This window comes from Equus quagga, chromosome 3 (assembly GCF_021613505.1).
Source record: "Equus quagga isolate Etosha38 chromosome 3, UCLA_HA_Equagga_1.0, whole genome shotgun sequence".
Lineage (NCBI taxonomy): Eukaryota > Metazoa > Chordata > Mammalia > Perissodactyla > Equidae > Equus > Equus quagga.
Window position 1 is genome coordinate 94,651,056 of NC_060269.1, and position 17,382 is coordinate 94,668,437.

The window sequence follows — 17,382 nt, forward strand, 5'->3', positions numbered from 1 at the left end:
GTGGTAGTTTCTGTCTTTGAAGGAATTCTTCTAAGTTGTTGAATTTGTAGACATAAAATTTTCTTAACATTCCTTATCCTTCTAATGTCTCAAGGGCTGTTCCCTTTTTCATTCTTGATGTTTATAAGTTGTGTCTTTTTGTCCTTATCAATGATAAGTTTATCAATTTTATTTCCTTTTTCAAAGTACCATCTTTTGGGTTCACTAGTAATCTGATGTTTTTCTGTTTTAAATTTTACTAATTTCTACTCTTATGCTTATTAATCCCTTCCTTGTTTCTTTGGGGTTCCTTTGCTCTTCTTTTTTTTAGATTCTTAAAATGGAGGTTAGATCATAGATTTTAGATCTTTCTTTTCTAATGCAAGCATTTAACACAATAAATTTACCTCTAACCACTGACTTGACTGCATCCTACAAATATTGATAATGTGTTTTTCATTTTAATTAAATTAAAACATTTTAAAATTCCCTGTGAGTTCATCTTTGACCTTGGATTATTTAGAAGTGTGATGTTTAATTTTAAAGTACTTTGGAATTTTCTAGGTATCTGTCTCTTGTTGATTTCTAGTTGTGTTTTTATTATGGTCAGATAGTATGCTTTGTGTGATTTCATTTCTTTTTTAAATGTGTTACAGTTTGTTTTCTGGCCAAAAATATGGTCTCTCTTGGTAATGTTCATGTGCTCTTGAAAAGAATGTATATTTTCCTGTTTTTGAGTAAAGTGTTGTATAAATATCAGTTAGCTCAAGTTGATTGACAGTGTTGTTTTGGTCTTCTCCATCTTACTGATTTTCTGTTTACTTTTTCTGTCAACAACTGGTAGAGAATGGGGCTGGCCCCGTGGCCGAGTGGTTAAGTTCGCGCGCTCCGCTGCAGGCGGCCCCGTGTTTCGTTGGTTCGAATCCTGGGCGCGGACACGGCACTGCTCATCAAACCACGCTGAGGCAGCGTCCCACATGCCACAACTAGAAGGACGCACAACGAAGAATATACAACTACATACTGGGGGACTTTGGGGAGACAAAGGAAAAAAATAAAATCTTTAAAAAAAAAAAAACTGGTAGAGGAGTGTTGAAGTCTCAAATACCATCTTGCAGTCTTTGGAGCTATTATTCCACTGTATTCTAGCTTCCATTCTTGCTAATGAATTTCATTGCCATTTGCATGTTTTTTCTTTTGAAGTAATTGGTCCTTTTCCCTGTCTGGTTTTAAAGTCTTCTATTTGCTGTTGGAATTCTCTAGTTTTCAGTAGAATGTAAAATGAAGTCCTTTTGTAAACTTCTTTGTATACATCGTGCTTCTTGTATCAGTTTATTCGTGTTTTTAAAAATTAGCTTTTGAAAGTTTGCAGCCTTTTTCTTTTCAAATATTGTCTCTTCTCACTTCTCTCTAATCTCTCTTTCTGGCCAGATTGTGTTTATTATTTGCTATTGTTGTGTGTCAGAGTGTAAAATTTCCTCTGGTGTCCTTGTTTTTATCTCCTCTGTTGTCTTTGGGTTTTCCCAGAGACTCTTTAAATAGAGTCTGAGATTGCAGTTCTTTTAGCTGTAATCTGCTGTTGTTATAGAGGAGCTCTATTGATGTGGTGGTGAGGTGTGGAAGGAGGAGGAGAGTCCTGTAGTTCCATGCTTAGGTCTCAGTCTTTTAATGAGTTGGGTATTGTCCCCTCTCACCCGCCTCAGGCTAGAGAGGGCTGGAGTGTCGGGTATTTCTCTTACCCCAGCTTGGTTAGGCTTTGGTAAAACTGTACTTGCTCTTATTCTGGTAAATAGTTTCCCTTGTGGGAGGACTTGTTAAGGAGGAACATTGCTTTCACCCTCCCCTGCCAGAAGCATGAGGGGATTTTTCTCCAGTCTTTATAGTGAGAACTTGGTGGTGCTCTTGGAGGTAAAACTCAAGGAAGTGTGGGGGCCCCTAAGACTGAGTCCCCTCAAGTTTTTAACTCTCAAGCTAATCTTCTCTGAGCCTCCAGCAGTTTGTCAATTATGACTTAAAGTATTCCAACTGATACTAGTTGCAGTTCTGGGCTTCTGCTTTCGGCTTCTTGCACCAGACTGTGATTCTCTGTGTCTGCCTGTTTGTATTCAGTGTCGCGGTTGCCCTATGACCTTGATTGTTAGGGCAAGAGTGACAACTTCCAACCTCTTTACATGTTGCACCAAAAACCAAAGTCCTGTGCTCTCTTTCTAGAGCTCTAACTTAATGTATATTAAGATTTCTTATTTTAACTCCCTTATGTTTTACCATCTCATGTTTTACATCTTTTTGACTCTCAGTGATACATTTTGGGTAATTTCTTTGAATGTATTTTTTTCTGTTCACTAACTTAATTTTCACCTGTGTCTAATCTACTGGTCCTAACTCATTCATCATGATTTTTTTACCTAGTACTTTATTGAGTTACTCTTACAACACTAGAATACTCAAATACTTAAGTATGCAGCTTGAGTAATTTTGACAAAAGTATACATGTGTGACAACTGCCTAGCTCAAGATATAGGGTATTTCTGTCACCCCAGAAAGTTTCCGTTTCCTACTTTCAAGTCAGTTGGAAACTGCCAACCCAATTTTCACCATAGTTGTTGTACCATTTTACATTTTCACCAACAATTTATGAGAGTTCCAAGTCCCCCACATTGTTTCTAACACTTTCTTGGTCAGTAGTTTTTAATTTTAGCCATTCTGGTGGATGTATGTTGCACTGAAGATTTTTGTTTGTTTATTGTTCATTTCTGGAAGTTCCATGGTTTTTGTTTTTTCAAATCTGTGTTCTGGACTGTTGTTGCATGCTTGTCTTCTTTATTCCTTAAGGGAAAATATAGACTGTTAACAATAGCTTGTTTTTTGATATTTGATAAACCTGTATTCCTAGTTCTCAGATATCCTTGATCACTGTCATTAAAATAATTCTTACTTTCCTCTCACATTTCACTAATTCATCTTGGTGTAATACATTTTCTTTTCACTTAAAGTATCTTCTTTTCCTCCATAAATATTCTAATTGGGAAGACCTTCCCTCTTTTTTTGTGTCACTCATTCTTTCTCATACAAGGCTATTTGTCCTTCAGTTAGAATATAGTCTTCAAAGATAAATGTAGAACTATAGGGGTTACTTCAAGGTGCCAAGTTGTGATGTTACTTCAGAATTAACCAAGATGAATATAGATATGTTTATGTATGTATGTATATATGTGATTTTGACAAACCTAAATTATAATTATGCAGTATAACTCTTGAAGTTTTTCTTTATGACAGTCTTAACAAAGAGAATATTTCCTTAAATCTATGTAATTTCTTTAAATTTATGTAACAGATTAAATACAGTAAATTTCACTTTAGAAATTGTCTGGTCTTGCGGTTGTAAGTCTTACAGATTTTATTTTTGTCTTCTGCTTTAGGCAATCCTTTATCACAGGATATTCTCAATTTATACCAGGACCCAGATGGAACCCGAAAGCTACTGAACTTCATGCTTGACAATCTTGCAGGTAACTATTAATGACAAAGTGGTGAACTCTGCAGATATTACTGCTAGCTAATATGTCACATATTGCTTAAGAGCATCTGACCTTTTTTTTTTTTTTTTAATAATTGCTTATAGATTTGGAGTTGCTGCCATTAGTATATCCCATGGTAGTGGGACATTCTTCTTTTCATATACTGAGATTTCTTATTTGGGATTTTTCTTGTTTGTTAAGGTGTGCCTGTATTGCGATGAATTTCCCTCTTAATACAGCTTTTCCTGCATCCCATATGAGTTGCTATGGCATGTTATCATTTTCATTTGTCTCCAAATGTTTTTTGATTTCTCCTTTAATTTCTTCAGTGATCCATTGCTTGTTCAATAACATATTGTTTAGTCTCCACATCTTTGTCCCTTTCTCAGCTTTTTACTTGTAATTAATTTCTAGCTTTAAAGCATTATGATCAGAGAAGATGCTTGTTATTATTTCAATTCTTTTAAGTTTATAGAGTCTTGCCTTGTTTCTCAACATATGGTCTATCCTTGACAACACTGGGTGTTCTGTTCTAACAATGTGTAATATTCTTTCATTTATTGTGCCTTCTCTAATTTCTCTCTGTGTTGAGTTTTAGGTTTCTGTAGTGGTCTTGCACATTTTTTATTAAATTTATTCTAGGTATTGACTTTTCTTGATGCTCTTACAGTCCTTTTGAAAATAAATCTTAGTGGTTATTGCTGATTTATGGAATACAGTTGAGTTTTGTATATTTATTGGCATTCAACCATCTTGCTAAATGCCTTTGGCAAATACATTTTCAGCCACTTTGCTACCTTCTTTTTAATCTTAATGCATTTTTTATTTCAATTTATACATTCATATCATCTGTAAATAATGACATTTTATTATTCTCTTGCTAATTCTTTTGTCTTTGATTGCTTTTTCTTACCTTACTGCACTTTCTAAGACCACCAGTAAAAAGCTAACTAAAAGTGGTGGTAATGAGCATATTTGTCTAATTTCATAGTTGATTAGCTTTAAGTAATTTATGATTAAGTATGATGTTTAGTGTAGTTTTTATATAGATAAATTTTATCAGATTAAGAAAGTTTTCTTCTATTAGTTTGATAGAGTTTTTATTTTTTAGTATGAATAAATGTTCATCAAATGCCTTTTCTCTATTGAGATGAGTATATGATTTTTATCCTTTATTCTGTTAATTTGGTAAATGTATTGACTATTTTTCATATTATACCACCTTTGTATTCCTGGGAGAAACCAAAGGAGGTTGTAATATATTATTGTCCTTTTTATATATCCTTGTGTTCAGTTTGCTAATATTTTACTCAGGATTTTTTGCATGTAAGTTTGAGTGAGATTGGCCAGTAATTTTCCTTTCTTCAGTATCCTTGTCAAATTTTCATAGAAAGGTTATGCTGGCCTCATAAAATTTATTGGGAAGTATTTTTTCATTTTATATCTTTTGGAAGGGTTTCTTGAAGATTGGTATTCTTTCTTAATGTTTGGTAAAATACATCTGAACTTGGGGTTTCTTTGTAGGAATTTTTTGATTATTGATTTAATTTCTTTAATAACTATAGTACTGTTCTGATTTTCCGTTTCTCTTTTTATCAGTTTCTGAAAGTTGTGTTTTTTGGTTATTTGCCACTTTTATCTAAATCTTCAAGTTTATTGATATAAAATTGTTCAGCATATCTTTTTATGATATTTTAATGTCCATTTGAGGTATAGTGATGTTTCTTTTCCATTCTAGATATCATTTGTTTTGCCAATATTTACTTCATGCATAGTCTTTCCCAGAGATTTATCAATATTTTCTTTAGGAAAAAAGAACCAATTTTCAGCTGTGTTGTTCCTCTCTGTTATATGTTGTTTTTTTTTTTTTTTCAATATCAGTAATTTCTCATTTCTTCCTTCTGCTTTCTTTGGGTTTCATTTGCTGCTCTTTTTCTACCATCTTAACACTTAAATCATTAACTTTCAGGCTTTCTTTTTTTCTCCAAAGCATTCATTTATAAATCTCTCTCTAAACATGGCTTTTAGCTGCATCTCACAAATTTTAAGTGTATTATTTTCCATTATCATTCAGTTCAGCATATTTTCTGATAGTCATCATTTCTTCTTTGACTAATGAGTCATTTAGAAGTTTTTTTTCTTTATTTCCAGGGGAGTTGTAGTTTTCTTTGTCATTGATTCCTAGCTTAATTCCACTGTGGTGAGAGAATGTACTCTCATTGATTTAAGTTTTTAAAATGTGTTGTTTATTACTCAGTACATGCTTAATTTTTGTAAATGTTAAGTACGCACTAAAAAAAAATGTGCATTCTGTAGTTGCTGGGTGCTACATTCTATGTATGTTAAAATTTATTAATTGTTTGAATATGTCATATATACTTACTGATTACTTTGTTTTTATTCATTACTAATAGAGCTATGTTAAAATCTCTCACTTTGTAGATTTGTTTATTCTTGTAGCTCTTAGAATCTTTTAATTATATATTTCAAATGTCTATTTTCATGGATTCCATCATTCTGGTTATTTGAAGCTTTTATCATTATGGTGTTCTTACTCCTTTGATGTTAATAGAGTTACATGAAAAATATATAGCTGTATAAGTTCTCTTTTGGTTAGAATTTGCACTGTGTATCTTTTTCTGTTCTTTTATGTTTAACTTTTCTGTTTCCCTATGCCTTAGTATTTCCTCCTGTCTGCTTGCTTTGGGTTTATTTTATTCTTTTTCTCATTGGAGTAAAAACTTAGGTTGTTGATTTGATGAGATCTTTCCTCTTTTATAATCTAAGCATGTAGCATTATAAATCTCTCAGAACTGCTTTAGCTGCATTCCATGAATTTTGATACGTGTATTTTCATTATCATTCTGATTAGTGTAATTGCATCTTCCTCTGACTCATGGATTATTTAGAAATGTATTGTTTAATTTCCTGTTGTTTTTCTGTTATACTTGTTTGATTCCAGTGTGGCACCAGTTGGAAAACATATTCTGTTTTATTTCAGTTCCTTCAAATTTGCTGAGGTTTGTTTTATTGTCTCTCTTGCTGAATGTTCCATCAGTGCTTGAAAAAGTATATATTCCATATTTGTTGAGTGCAGTCTTCTTATAAATGTAAACTAGATCATGTTGGTTGTTGATCGTGTTCACTTCTTCTATGTCTTTTCTAATTTTCTGTCTAGTAGTCCTATCAGATGCTGGCATTATAGTGTTGAAATCCCCAAGCATAATCGTAGATTTGTCTGTTTCTCTTTTCAGCTCCGTTAGGTTTTTGTTTTTGTTTTCTTAGGAAGATTAGCCCTGAGCTAACATCCACCGCCAATCCTCCTTCTTCTTTTTTTTTGCTGAGGAAGGCTGGACCTGAGCTAACATCTGTGCCCATTTTCCTCTATTTTATATGTGGGATGCCTGCTACAGCATGGCTTGATAAGTTGTACATAGGTCCACACCTGGGATCTGAACCAGTGAACCCCAGGCCACCGAATTGGAGGACAAGACCTTAACTGCTACACCACCAGTCCAGCCCCTCAGCTCTCTTAGTTTTTGGTTCATGTATTTTGAAGCTCTTTTGTTTGGTGTATACATACTTAGGATTGCTACATGTTCTTGATGGATTGATCCTTTTATCATATGTAGTGACTTTCTTTGTTCCTAGTGTTGTCTTTGATAACCACTCTGCTTTTTTCGTTTAATGTTAGCATGGTATATCTTTTTTCATTCTCTTATGTTCAACTTTACTATGTTGTTGTATTTGAAGTGAGTTTCTTGTAGACAGCATACTGTTGAGTCATGTATCATGTTTTTTGTCTACTCCACCAAGATTCTAGTCTTTTAATTTGTGTATCTGGACCATTTACATTTAAAGTAATTATTGATATGTATAACTTAAGTCTGCCATTTTATTACCTGTTTTCTCTGTTTCTCCTTTATTTGTTTATATTTTCTTGGTTTCCTATGGGTTATCTAAACATTTTTTAGGATTACATCTTGTTTTATTTATGCTGTTTTTTCTGTTTCTTTGTTTTGAAGAAGATTAGCCCTGAGCTAACATCTGTTGCCAGCCCTCCTCTTTTTGCTGAGGAAGATTGGCCTTGAGTTAACATCTGTGCCCATCTCCCTCTATTTGACATGTGGGACGCCTGCCACAGCATGGCTTGATATACGGTGTGTAGATCCACACCTGGGATCTGAACCAGCAAACCCCAGGCCACTGAAGTGGAGTGTGTGAACCCAACCACCAGGCCACTGGGCTGGGCCCTATTTATACTGTTTTTGAGTATATGACCTTCTATAGTTTTCTTAGTGGTTGCTCTAGATATCGCAAAATGCATACTTAACACAGTCTACTGATAATGGTGTTTTGTCACTTTAAGTGAATTATTGATGCCTACTTCGGTTTATGTCTCTTCACCCTCTCCACTTTTAAAATACAATTCTCTAGCTTTTCCTCTACCTACATTGAGGACCACACAAATGTTAAAATTCTGCCTCAGCTGTCAGATATGATTTAAGAACCTCATGTGGAGAAGGATGATCTATTATTTACTGCTAATTTTACTGTCCTTGTTCTTTCCTTTTTTGATGTTCAAATTCTTCTGTTATTTCTGTTCTGTTTAGAGAGCTTCCTTTTGACATTCTTTACGGGTAGGTCTGCTAGCAACAAAGTCTTTTAGTTTTTCTTTGATAACATCTTTATTTCCCCTTAATTTCTGAAGGATAGTTTTGCTGGATACAGAATTTTCAGTTGACAGTTCTTTTTTTTCAGCACTTGAAAAATGTTGTGCCACTTCTGGCTGTCATGGTCTCAGAAGAGAAACCCTTTGTTCCCTTATAGGTAATGTGTCATTTCTCCCTGATGTTTTTGTGATTCTTTGTCTTTAGTTTTCAGCAGTTTAATGATGATGTCTCTTGGTGTGTATTTCTTTGGATTTATTCTACTTGAAGCTTACTCACCTTCTTGAATTTGTAGGTTTGTGTCATTAACTAAATCTGGCAATTTTTAGTCATTATCTCTTAGAATACTTTTTAAACCCATGTTTTGTCTCTTTTCTTTCTGGACTCTGGTTGTATGAGTCTTAGAGCTTTTGTTGTAGTCCCACAGGTCTCAAACTTTGTTCATTTTTTTTCAGTTTATTTTTTTTTTATTGTTTGTATTGAATGAATTCTGTTGATTTGTTCTCAAATTCACTCATATTATCTTTTGTTGTCTTTATTATTGTGCCCTTCTAGTGAGTTTTGTTATTTTGGCTATTGAATTTTTTCAGTTCAGTAATTTCTATTTGGTCCTTTTTTAAAAATATAACTTTTTTTTGCTTGGGTTTTCTAGTTTTTCATTTGTTTCAAGAGGATTTGTTATTACTTCTTCAAGCAACTTTATGATGGCTACTCTAAAATCTCTGTCAGATAATTTCAACCTCTGAATCATCTCTATGCTGATGTCTGTTGATAGTCTTTTCTCACTTAAGTTGTGATTTTCGTAGTCTTTTGTATGACCAAAATTTTCAGTTATTCCCAGGATATTTTGAATATTAGGAGATTTTTGATCCTTTTTAAATTTCAGGTGTAGCAGGCAATTGCCTAGTTTAGGTTTAGCATGTGGATTCTGTCAGCCCTTCCAGGCTTAACTGACACCTCCGCTGTGGGGAGTCCGGGCCCAGTGCTGCTGGCCACTGTGACATATAGGATGAGTTGGCTTGCTTGGGCTCTGCTAGAGAGGTTACTATCAGCAACATTGATTCACCTGTGCCACTGAGTGTGGATTTCCCACCTAGTCCCCACTAGGCTTCTCCTTTTCTGCTCTGTTGCCCAGAGAAGTCAGGCTTTTCTTGGTTTCTATTTTTTCCTCCCTGTCTATTCCTGGTGGCTCCAGGGCTGGTTGCAGGGCTGTCTATCACCTAGTGTGGCATGTTTGGGAGATAAAAATGGGAGGATTACTGTTTTATCACGTCTTAGGTATGATCTTGAGAGATTATTAAGATCTTAACTGCTGTCTCTTCTCTTTATGATGAGAATAGACTTATCTTCAATTTTGATCCAAATTCTAGTACTGTGTCTAGGACCATACATATTTATCTATTAAACAGTCTTTATTTAGTTATTTTAACTTTTAAAAAATTTTGTTGAGGTCATGCTGGCTTATAACATTGTATAAATTTCAGGTGTACATTATTATATTTCAGTTTCTGTTTATACTGCACTATGTTTACCACCAATCGTCAGTCTTTGTCTGTCACCAAAAATATGTTCCCCTCTATCCCTTTTGCCCTCCCCCTGACCTCTTTCTCCTCTGGTAACCACTGATCTGTTCTCCTTATCTGTTGTTTGTTTCTTCCTCATATGAGTGAAATCATATGGTATTTGTCTTTCTCTGTCTGACTTATTTTGTTTAGCCTAATACTCTCAATGTCCATCCATGTCATTGCAAATGGCACAAATTTGTCCTTTTTTATGGCTGAGTGATATTCCATTGTGTGTGTATATATACATGTATATATACATGTATATATACACACCACATCTTGTTTATCCATTCATCTGGTGATGGGCACTTATTTTATTTGATAGTAGCCTGTATAACTCTGTATTCCTATCCTTTGTTGTATCATTGGCATTGCAGTTTCATCTTTAAATAAATTAAAGTATATGTTACACTTGAATATATATTCTCCTTGTAAAAAATGTTAAAATTCCTCAGATAAGACTAGAATTTCCTTTGACCCCTGCATGTAAGTACACATGTGTAAGTTGAGTTTGTATCTTGTAGATATTTGTATAGACATTTACATATGAAAATAAAATGAGTAGAAGTTTTATGGTATTTCTTTTCATGTGTTTTAAAATTTTTTTTCTAATAAAATGTCGTATTTTATCATATGTTTTTCTACTTTTTTTTCCTAAACAGTGTTTGTATATCTTTCTACTTTAGCACGTGTATCTATCCTTGTTCTTTTAAACTGTACCATAGACTTCTGTAAAATGAATATTAGCCATTTACCATTGTTTTTGCTCTCATGAACATGGTGTAATGAACATCTATTTGCGTGCTGCTTTAAGCTGATAGGGCTGATTCCAGGAAATAAGATTCCTGGGTCACAGGGGCATGGATGTTTTAAAATTTAAAATATGATCCAGTTTGTCCTCCCAGAAAGGTGTACCAGTGTATGTTCCCACCAGCTATACGTGCAAATGTCAGTTTCTTCACTGACCCTGGATGTTAGTAAACTTAAAATTTTTTTGTCAACCTGGATAAAAACATCCTATCTCAACTTATTTTTCCTGGTTACTAGTGAGATAGAATGTCTTTCCTATGTTGTTGGCTCTCCAGACATTATTGGTGAATGCTATGTGTTTCATTTGTACCTGATATATTGTAACATATTAGTTAAAATGTATTAGTTAAGATTTGGGAAGCACCAAAACGTTGACATCACCGTACTTGTTTTATTTTGAGAATTTTCTTGATTTCTGAATTTTTAACCATTTGCTAATAAGGATCCCAACAACTGGAAAGTTGCTTGTTTGCATTTCATTGTATTTGTATGTTGGGCTTTCTATTTTTGAGATAGTTGACATGATTTGTGCATGGCACTCCTAGCAGGCGTGATTATTTTTCAGAGTTGAGTATGTTGAACCAGCTGGATGATTTGTTTGTCATCTTATGATAACCTTCATTTCTTTCCTGGCTACATATGGAATGTGCAAAATAATGTTCATTCCACTTTGTGAAAAATATGGATGCTAAAACCAGGCATCCTTTAGGTACACTTTTTGGAACACCAAAATAGTAAAGTGACACTTTTTAATATCTTGGATACTTTGGTTAAAATTTGTGTGGCTGAATGAAGATGGAGTGTTTTTGTTTTAAAAGAATGTATTTCTCAGCCAGTACACTGAGCAAATCTGCAAACTTGAATCAAATGTCCTAGAATTGCAAATATTTTTAAAAGGAAGAAGAAAAAGGGGTAGTTAAATCTTAACTCAGTGAATTTTCTTTCATTTGGTAGTTGGGTAGCATTTAGTTCCGTGGTATTGATAACAATATCTGAGCAATTAATGTTTAACCAGTGCCTGCCTTTTTTCTTTTTATAGTGTAGTTCTAATCTCTTGCTCTGCATGGACATTATAAAAGGGAGAATGATTAAAATTAGAAATGATAGCCCCATTAGAAAATTTATTAATTTTTATTATACGTTCATATGTGATTTTCTACTTTAAAGATATTTGAGTATTTTAGTTCATCAGTATGTTGGAACTTCACACAGCTTTGATTTCCCAGCAGGGAACAAGGCTAAGTCAACCCAGTTTACATCTGTACTTAAGACATAAGATCCTACTTAAGGTTTTGAATAGGTGCTTTCATAAATAGTGTGTAGTTGGAAATGACATTAAGGAGTTTTCTAATATTCTTTTTGTATGTTAATTATGTGTTTTTTGCATAGCACTTCTTAAACTTTCTTGTCTTATAAATTTTCATTATATTTCAGTATTAGATTTTTAAGTCAGTTTATGGGCCATTATAGCTGAAGAAAAAACAAAAGTTGATTTAACATTATAAAGTAAATGATACTGATTTTAGAAGCACATGAAATTAATTTATGTTTAAAAAAATTTGTTTTCCAGTTCATCCAGAGCAGCTTCCTCCGAGGCCATGGATTACATTAAAAGAACGAGACCAAATTCTGCCATCAGGTAAATAATTTTTCTTATTCTTCCTTGACTTTTTCCAGAAATAACTTGAAATGTCATTTGGGCTTTGTGATATAATTAACAGGCCTTCAATTTACCTCCCCTAGGTAGTTGTGTTTAAAAATACTGATGGATAGATTTTAAAAAAAAATTACATGGGGCCAGCCCAGTGGTGTAGTGGTTAAGTTTACATACTCTGCTTTGGTGGCCTGGGGTTCACCAGTTCAGATCCTGGGTGCAGACCTACATACTGCTCAACAAGCCATGCTGTGGTGGAATCCCACATACAGTGTAGAGGAAGATTGGCGCAGATGTTAGCTCAGCAACAGTCTTCCTCAAGCAAAAAGGCGGATAGACAACAGATGTTAGCTCAGGACCGATCTTCCTCACCAAAAAAAAAAATTACATTATGGCTTATGTACAAAAATATTGTCTTTCACAATGATGCAGCTCTTGATTTTAAAATTATTCCTTGTAATACAGCTTTCCAAATGGCATCTTCACACAAGGTATCAGGTGATTTAAGAAAAATGAGTAATAATGAATTTTCTTCGGAAAAATTTTAAACTACTTAGGTACTTTATCTTCTTGAGCAGGTTGTTAGTCTATATTCTTCCATCTCAGAGCAGTGAAAGCAGTAAGAAGCCCCAAAAAGTATTAAGGTATTAAGTATGGATATTTTGTTAATAAAAATGAATGATGTTAGAACCTTTTAATGAAAATGAAACTAAAATTTACTTCCGCTCCCTTTATGCAGAGAAGGTTTGCTCAACAAAATATGTACAAAAAATTAGCATTTTGACTTAAAACTTTAATTTTTATTTATTAAAACACATTTCCTAAAAATCTCAAATATGAACTGTTAGTCTAATTCTAGTAAAATAACTTTGGTGTGATGAACTCCAGTGAAGTTTTATTAGATGTAGTTTAACAGAATCTTGCCTGAGGCATTTCACAATGATGATATTTGAGGTATATTTATTTGCCATATGTGCTTGTACACAATATATACATGATACTGCTTAGAAAAAGTTGTGTAATTGTCTCCTTTTGTCTTGTTGCTTTTTTCTTCTTAGCATCATTCACGGTTATGTGTTACAATGTATTATGTGATAAATACGCCACCCGGCAGCTATATGGCTATTGCCCATCCTGGGCATTAAACTGGGAATACAGGAAAAAGGGAATTATGGAAGAAATTGTTAACTGTGATGCAGATATCATTAGTCTTCAGGTAATGCTATAGAAATTAAATTGTCTTTAACTTAAGGTGTTATGTTAAATGTTAAATATTAATATTAAAGGTGAACTTAAACATAATAGGATACCTTACTTCTGGGAGAGATGTTGTGTTCAAAGCAAAACTCTAAAGGAATTGTTTTCTCTCTTAAAAAAATAACAATTTTAATAAGAACATAAGACATTTCCACAGCGACACTATTTTGCTAAGTTCAGCCATCCATTTCTCATTTACTGTGTTCTTAAGTGAAAATGATCTCACCCATTATTCATGTTAACAGTTTGTCTCATGAACAAATCATTGGTATTGCTGAAAGAGAAAGCTGCAGAAGATTGGTCTTTCTAGAGTATAAATTTAACTTATAATGGAAGTTTTAAAAAATTACTTGCCCACTTGTTGGTCCTTTAATGATAAACATTTAAAAGTATTCTACTATAAATCATGCACTTTTGCTTTATTTTGAAAATCACCTCTGAAATTGACTCTTCTGTTTTACACCACTTGATTTTAATGCATTTAAATGAAAAAGCACCTTTCCATTGAAATACATATTTTATCAATTCTTTTCATCTCTCAGCTAATGAATAACCAAGAAGGTTTATAGGTAGTATTTAGTAGTTTTTTCCTTCGCAACTTTTCAAAGCATATTAAATATTTATAAAGGTATTTTAAAATTTGAATGTTATAAGTTCACATCTTCTTTTCAGCATGGCCTGAGAAGAAAGTTATTACTTTTTAAATAATATTCTTTGTACTAGAGTAACTTGATAATTTATTTTTGTGTTGTCCATGGTTCATATGACTTCCTGGGAAATAATAATAAGCAAAAATCTTAAAAACTTAAATTTTCTTCTAACTCAGACCTGACACAGAATTTGGAGGAGGAGGAGGCAAATAAAATTAGGCTGCTTGTAGTTAGTCTGTCTTTTGATTTTGTATTTGTAGTAATAGCTTCACACTCTTCTAAGTAAAGTATAGTTTGAAGAATAAAAACATCATAATTAAAAATATATTTTCTTATTGTAAAAGGAATACTGTATTATAAAGTGTTCATTCTAGAGAAGTTGAAAATTTTGAGAAAATATACAGAATGATGGAGGAAAACACGTAATCTCATATCCCAGAGATAGTTGCTGTGTTAAAACTTCTGAAGTATTTCATGTACACATTTTTTTATTCACTTACCTGTTTGTTTATAGATATATTTTCAAAATAAAATTGAGGTCACACTATTGACATATTTTGTTTCTTGTTTATTGCACTTAATGCACTTACCATGTGACTGAAATTCTCCAAAGCAAATTGATTGTGACTGTATATTAAATAATTTAGCATTTTCCCTACTGTTGGACATTTAGGCTGTTTGAGTTTTTACTCTTATAAAATCGTGTTGTTATGAGCATTATCATACATAAATCATTCATAATTACTTCATTTGGAAAGATTTGTTAAAAATATTTAATGGGTCAAAGAATAAGATAGTCTAACTTAATTACTAAATTAACAGAGACCGTTGGATGATGGGTATTCAGGTACCTAAAAATTCGTTAAAGTAAAATTTTTTTGATAGATCTTAAGCTTCTCACTCTTGGGTATCATTCCTTTCCACCACAGTTGAGAAAGATAAATAATTTTGAAAATTACCTCTTCATGTATAAAATGAACTATTTTATACCACTTAATCTATAGTATGACCAGTTTTCTTTGTTTAATTACCAGTCTGGAGGAAGTGAAGTATAGTGGAATAAACTCTAAATTGAGAGTCAAGAGACTTGGGACCAACTAGCTATGTGAGCATGAGAAAATCATGTGACATTTCTGGTTCTTTCAGATTTAGAAAGCTGCCATTGTCAAATGGCGGCTTCTAACAGTAAGGTAACATGATTAGATAATATTTGTTATATAAATTATTTTATCTTAGTCATATCTTACTTATAATGCTGAAAATTTTTATATCTTAATCAGAGTTTTCCTGTGTCATGTTGATGTTAAATTTTCTTTCATCTTAGGAAGTGGAAACAGAGCAATACTTCACTCTCTTTCTGCCAGCATTGAAGGAGCGTGGATATGATGGATTTTTTTCTCCAAAGTCACGTGCCAAAATAATGTCTGAGCAGGAGAGAAAGCATGTGGATGGTTGTGCAATATTCTTCAAAACAGAAAAGTGAGTTAAGGAGACAAAGTATAATAGTGTAAACTTACTTCTTTAATTATCACATATTTGAAGTTGTCTTTGGTTTGACCCATTTTTATAAAATAAACTAAAAGCTAGAAAGAAAATGATACAGATATAATTAAAACTGTTGGTAATGTTTTATTTCTTATTAGGCTGTGTATTGAAAATAAGAATATTATATTATTCTTTTTTTTTTCCTGGGAAAGATTTGCTTTGAGCTAACATCTCTTGGCCAATCTTCCTCTCTTTTTTTTGTTTTTGAGGAAGATAAACCCTGAGCTAACATCTGCTGCCAATCCTCCTCTTTCTGCAGAGGAAGCTTGGCGCTGAGGTAACATCTGTGCCCATCTTTCTCTATTTTATATGTAGGACACCTGCCACAGCATGGCTTGATGAGCTATGTGTAGGTCCGTGCCCAGGATCCAAACCAGCCAATCCTGGGTCACTGAAGTGGAGCATGTGAACTTAAGCGCTATGCCACCAGGCTGGCCCCTAATCCTCCTCTCTTTTTTTTTCCTTCCCCAAAGCCCCAGTACATAGTTATGTATGTTAGTTATGGTTCCTTTTAGTTCTTCTATGTGAGCCACCACCACAGCATGGCTACTGACAGGTGAGTGGTGTGGTTCTGTGCCTGGGAACCAAACCCAGGCCGCTGAAGCAGAGCATGCCAAACTTTAACTGCTAGGCCGTCAGGGCTGGCTCTATTCTTTTTGCTTTTATTGCCAAATTACAGTAGAAATTTTAAGAAGTATATACTTGAATGTGGTGTTATAATCAGATGTATTTTCATGAAGTAAAGTATTAGTTTTGATGTAAAAAGAGAAAGTAATACCTTTTAAGATTAGAAATAAGTGATCTGAGTTTCTTTCTGTGATTTATTTTTGATAGTTGACCCTTTTCAGAATCATTCATTTTGTCAACCTTTTCTTCTTTTTCAACTGGTATTTCATACATTTATTTAATCATTTATTCACTAAATGTTTACTGGGCATTTGCTTTGTGACAAGTGCTGTGCTAGTCACAGTAGACACAAAGATAGACAAGACATAGTTCCTAATTCCTCTCAGAACACTAGTCTAGAAGGAAAAGGTAAACATATAAGAAAATCACAATAAAATATGATATATATAAGATAGAGACTTGCATAGATAGATAAGGGAGGACAGAAGAGAGGCACAGAGTTATGGAGGTGGGGAGGTAAAGGATTGATTGAGACAGGAAAATGGAAAGCAATCCTTATTCAACATGCAGAAAACATGACCTGTGTTTTTTCCAGGGCTGTTAACGTAGTTGATTAAAATATTATCAAAGATGACAATACTATGGATCTGCTTATTAAAACACATAAAGGATCTTGTAGAGGCCTCTATGCTTTAATATTCTTGAGTTTAAAATGGAAAACAGTATCTGTTCAGCCTACCTACCTGAGGGGTAGTTAGAATTAAATGAGATAATGAATGGGTAGGTACTTTGTAAACCATTAAGTGTCCTGGATATATTTTTATTATTGTCCTATTTCTCTGTTTCTGTAGTCCTTTGTAATTTTTGTATTTTTCTCTTCTTGGGTTTATTATGTTATATGCATTGGACTGAGGAACTGCATTTCCTACTTGAGCGTGCAGAGCCATAACACGCTCAGAAGGCTGTCACTTGAATGCTGGCTCAGTGACTAGATGGTTAGAGGCAGATTCTTTTGGTTATCATCTTGAGGAAAAGAGAGAAGCATATTTTTGCCTCATAAAGTTTTAGAGTGGAAAATTTGAAGGAACTTCCCAAAGAATACTGAAA

At 33.5% G+C, this 17,382-nt stretch overlaps 1 protein-coding gene across 3 annotated transcripts in view; it reads left to right on the plus strand.

The window, feature by feature from the left end:
- The window catches only part of CNOT6L (CCR4-NOT transcription complex subunit 6 like), a 102,997-nt gene that overhangs the window by 57,118 nt on the left and 28,497 nt on the right, over positions 1-17,382 (plus strand). For all 3 annotated transcript variants that reach the window (XM_046656182.1, XM_046656181.1, XM_046656179.1), the window contains exons 5-8: positions 3,399-3,488; positions 12,113-12,181; positions 13,255-13,412; positions 15,428-15,582. In XM_046656182.1, coding sequence (XP_046512138.1) covers positions 3,399-3,488; positions 12,113-12,181; positions 13,255-13,412; positions 15,428-15,582 — 472 coding nt within the window. The remainder of the gene's footprint in view (positions 1-3,398; positions 3,489-12,112; positions 12,182-13,254; positions 13,413-15,427; positions 15,583-17,382) is intronic.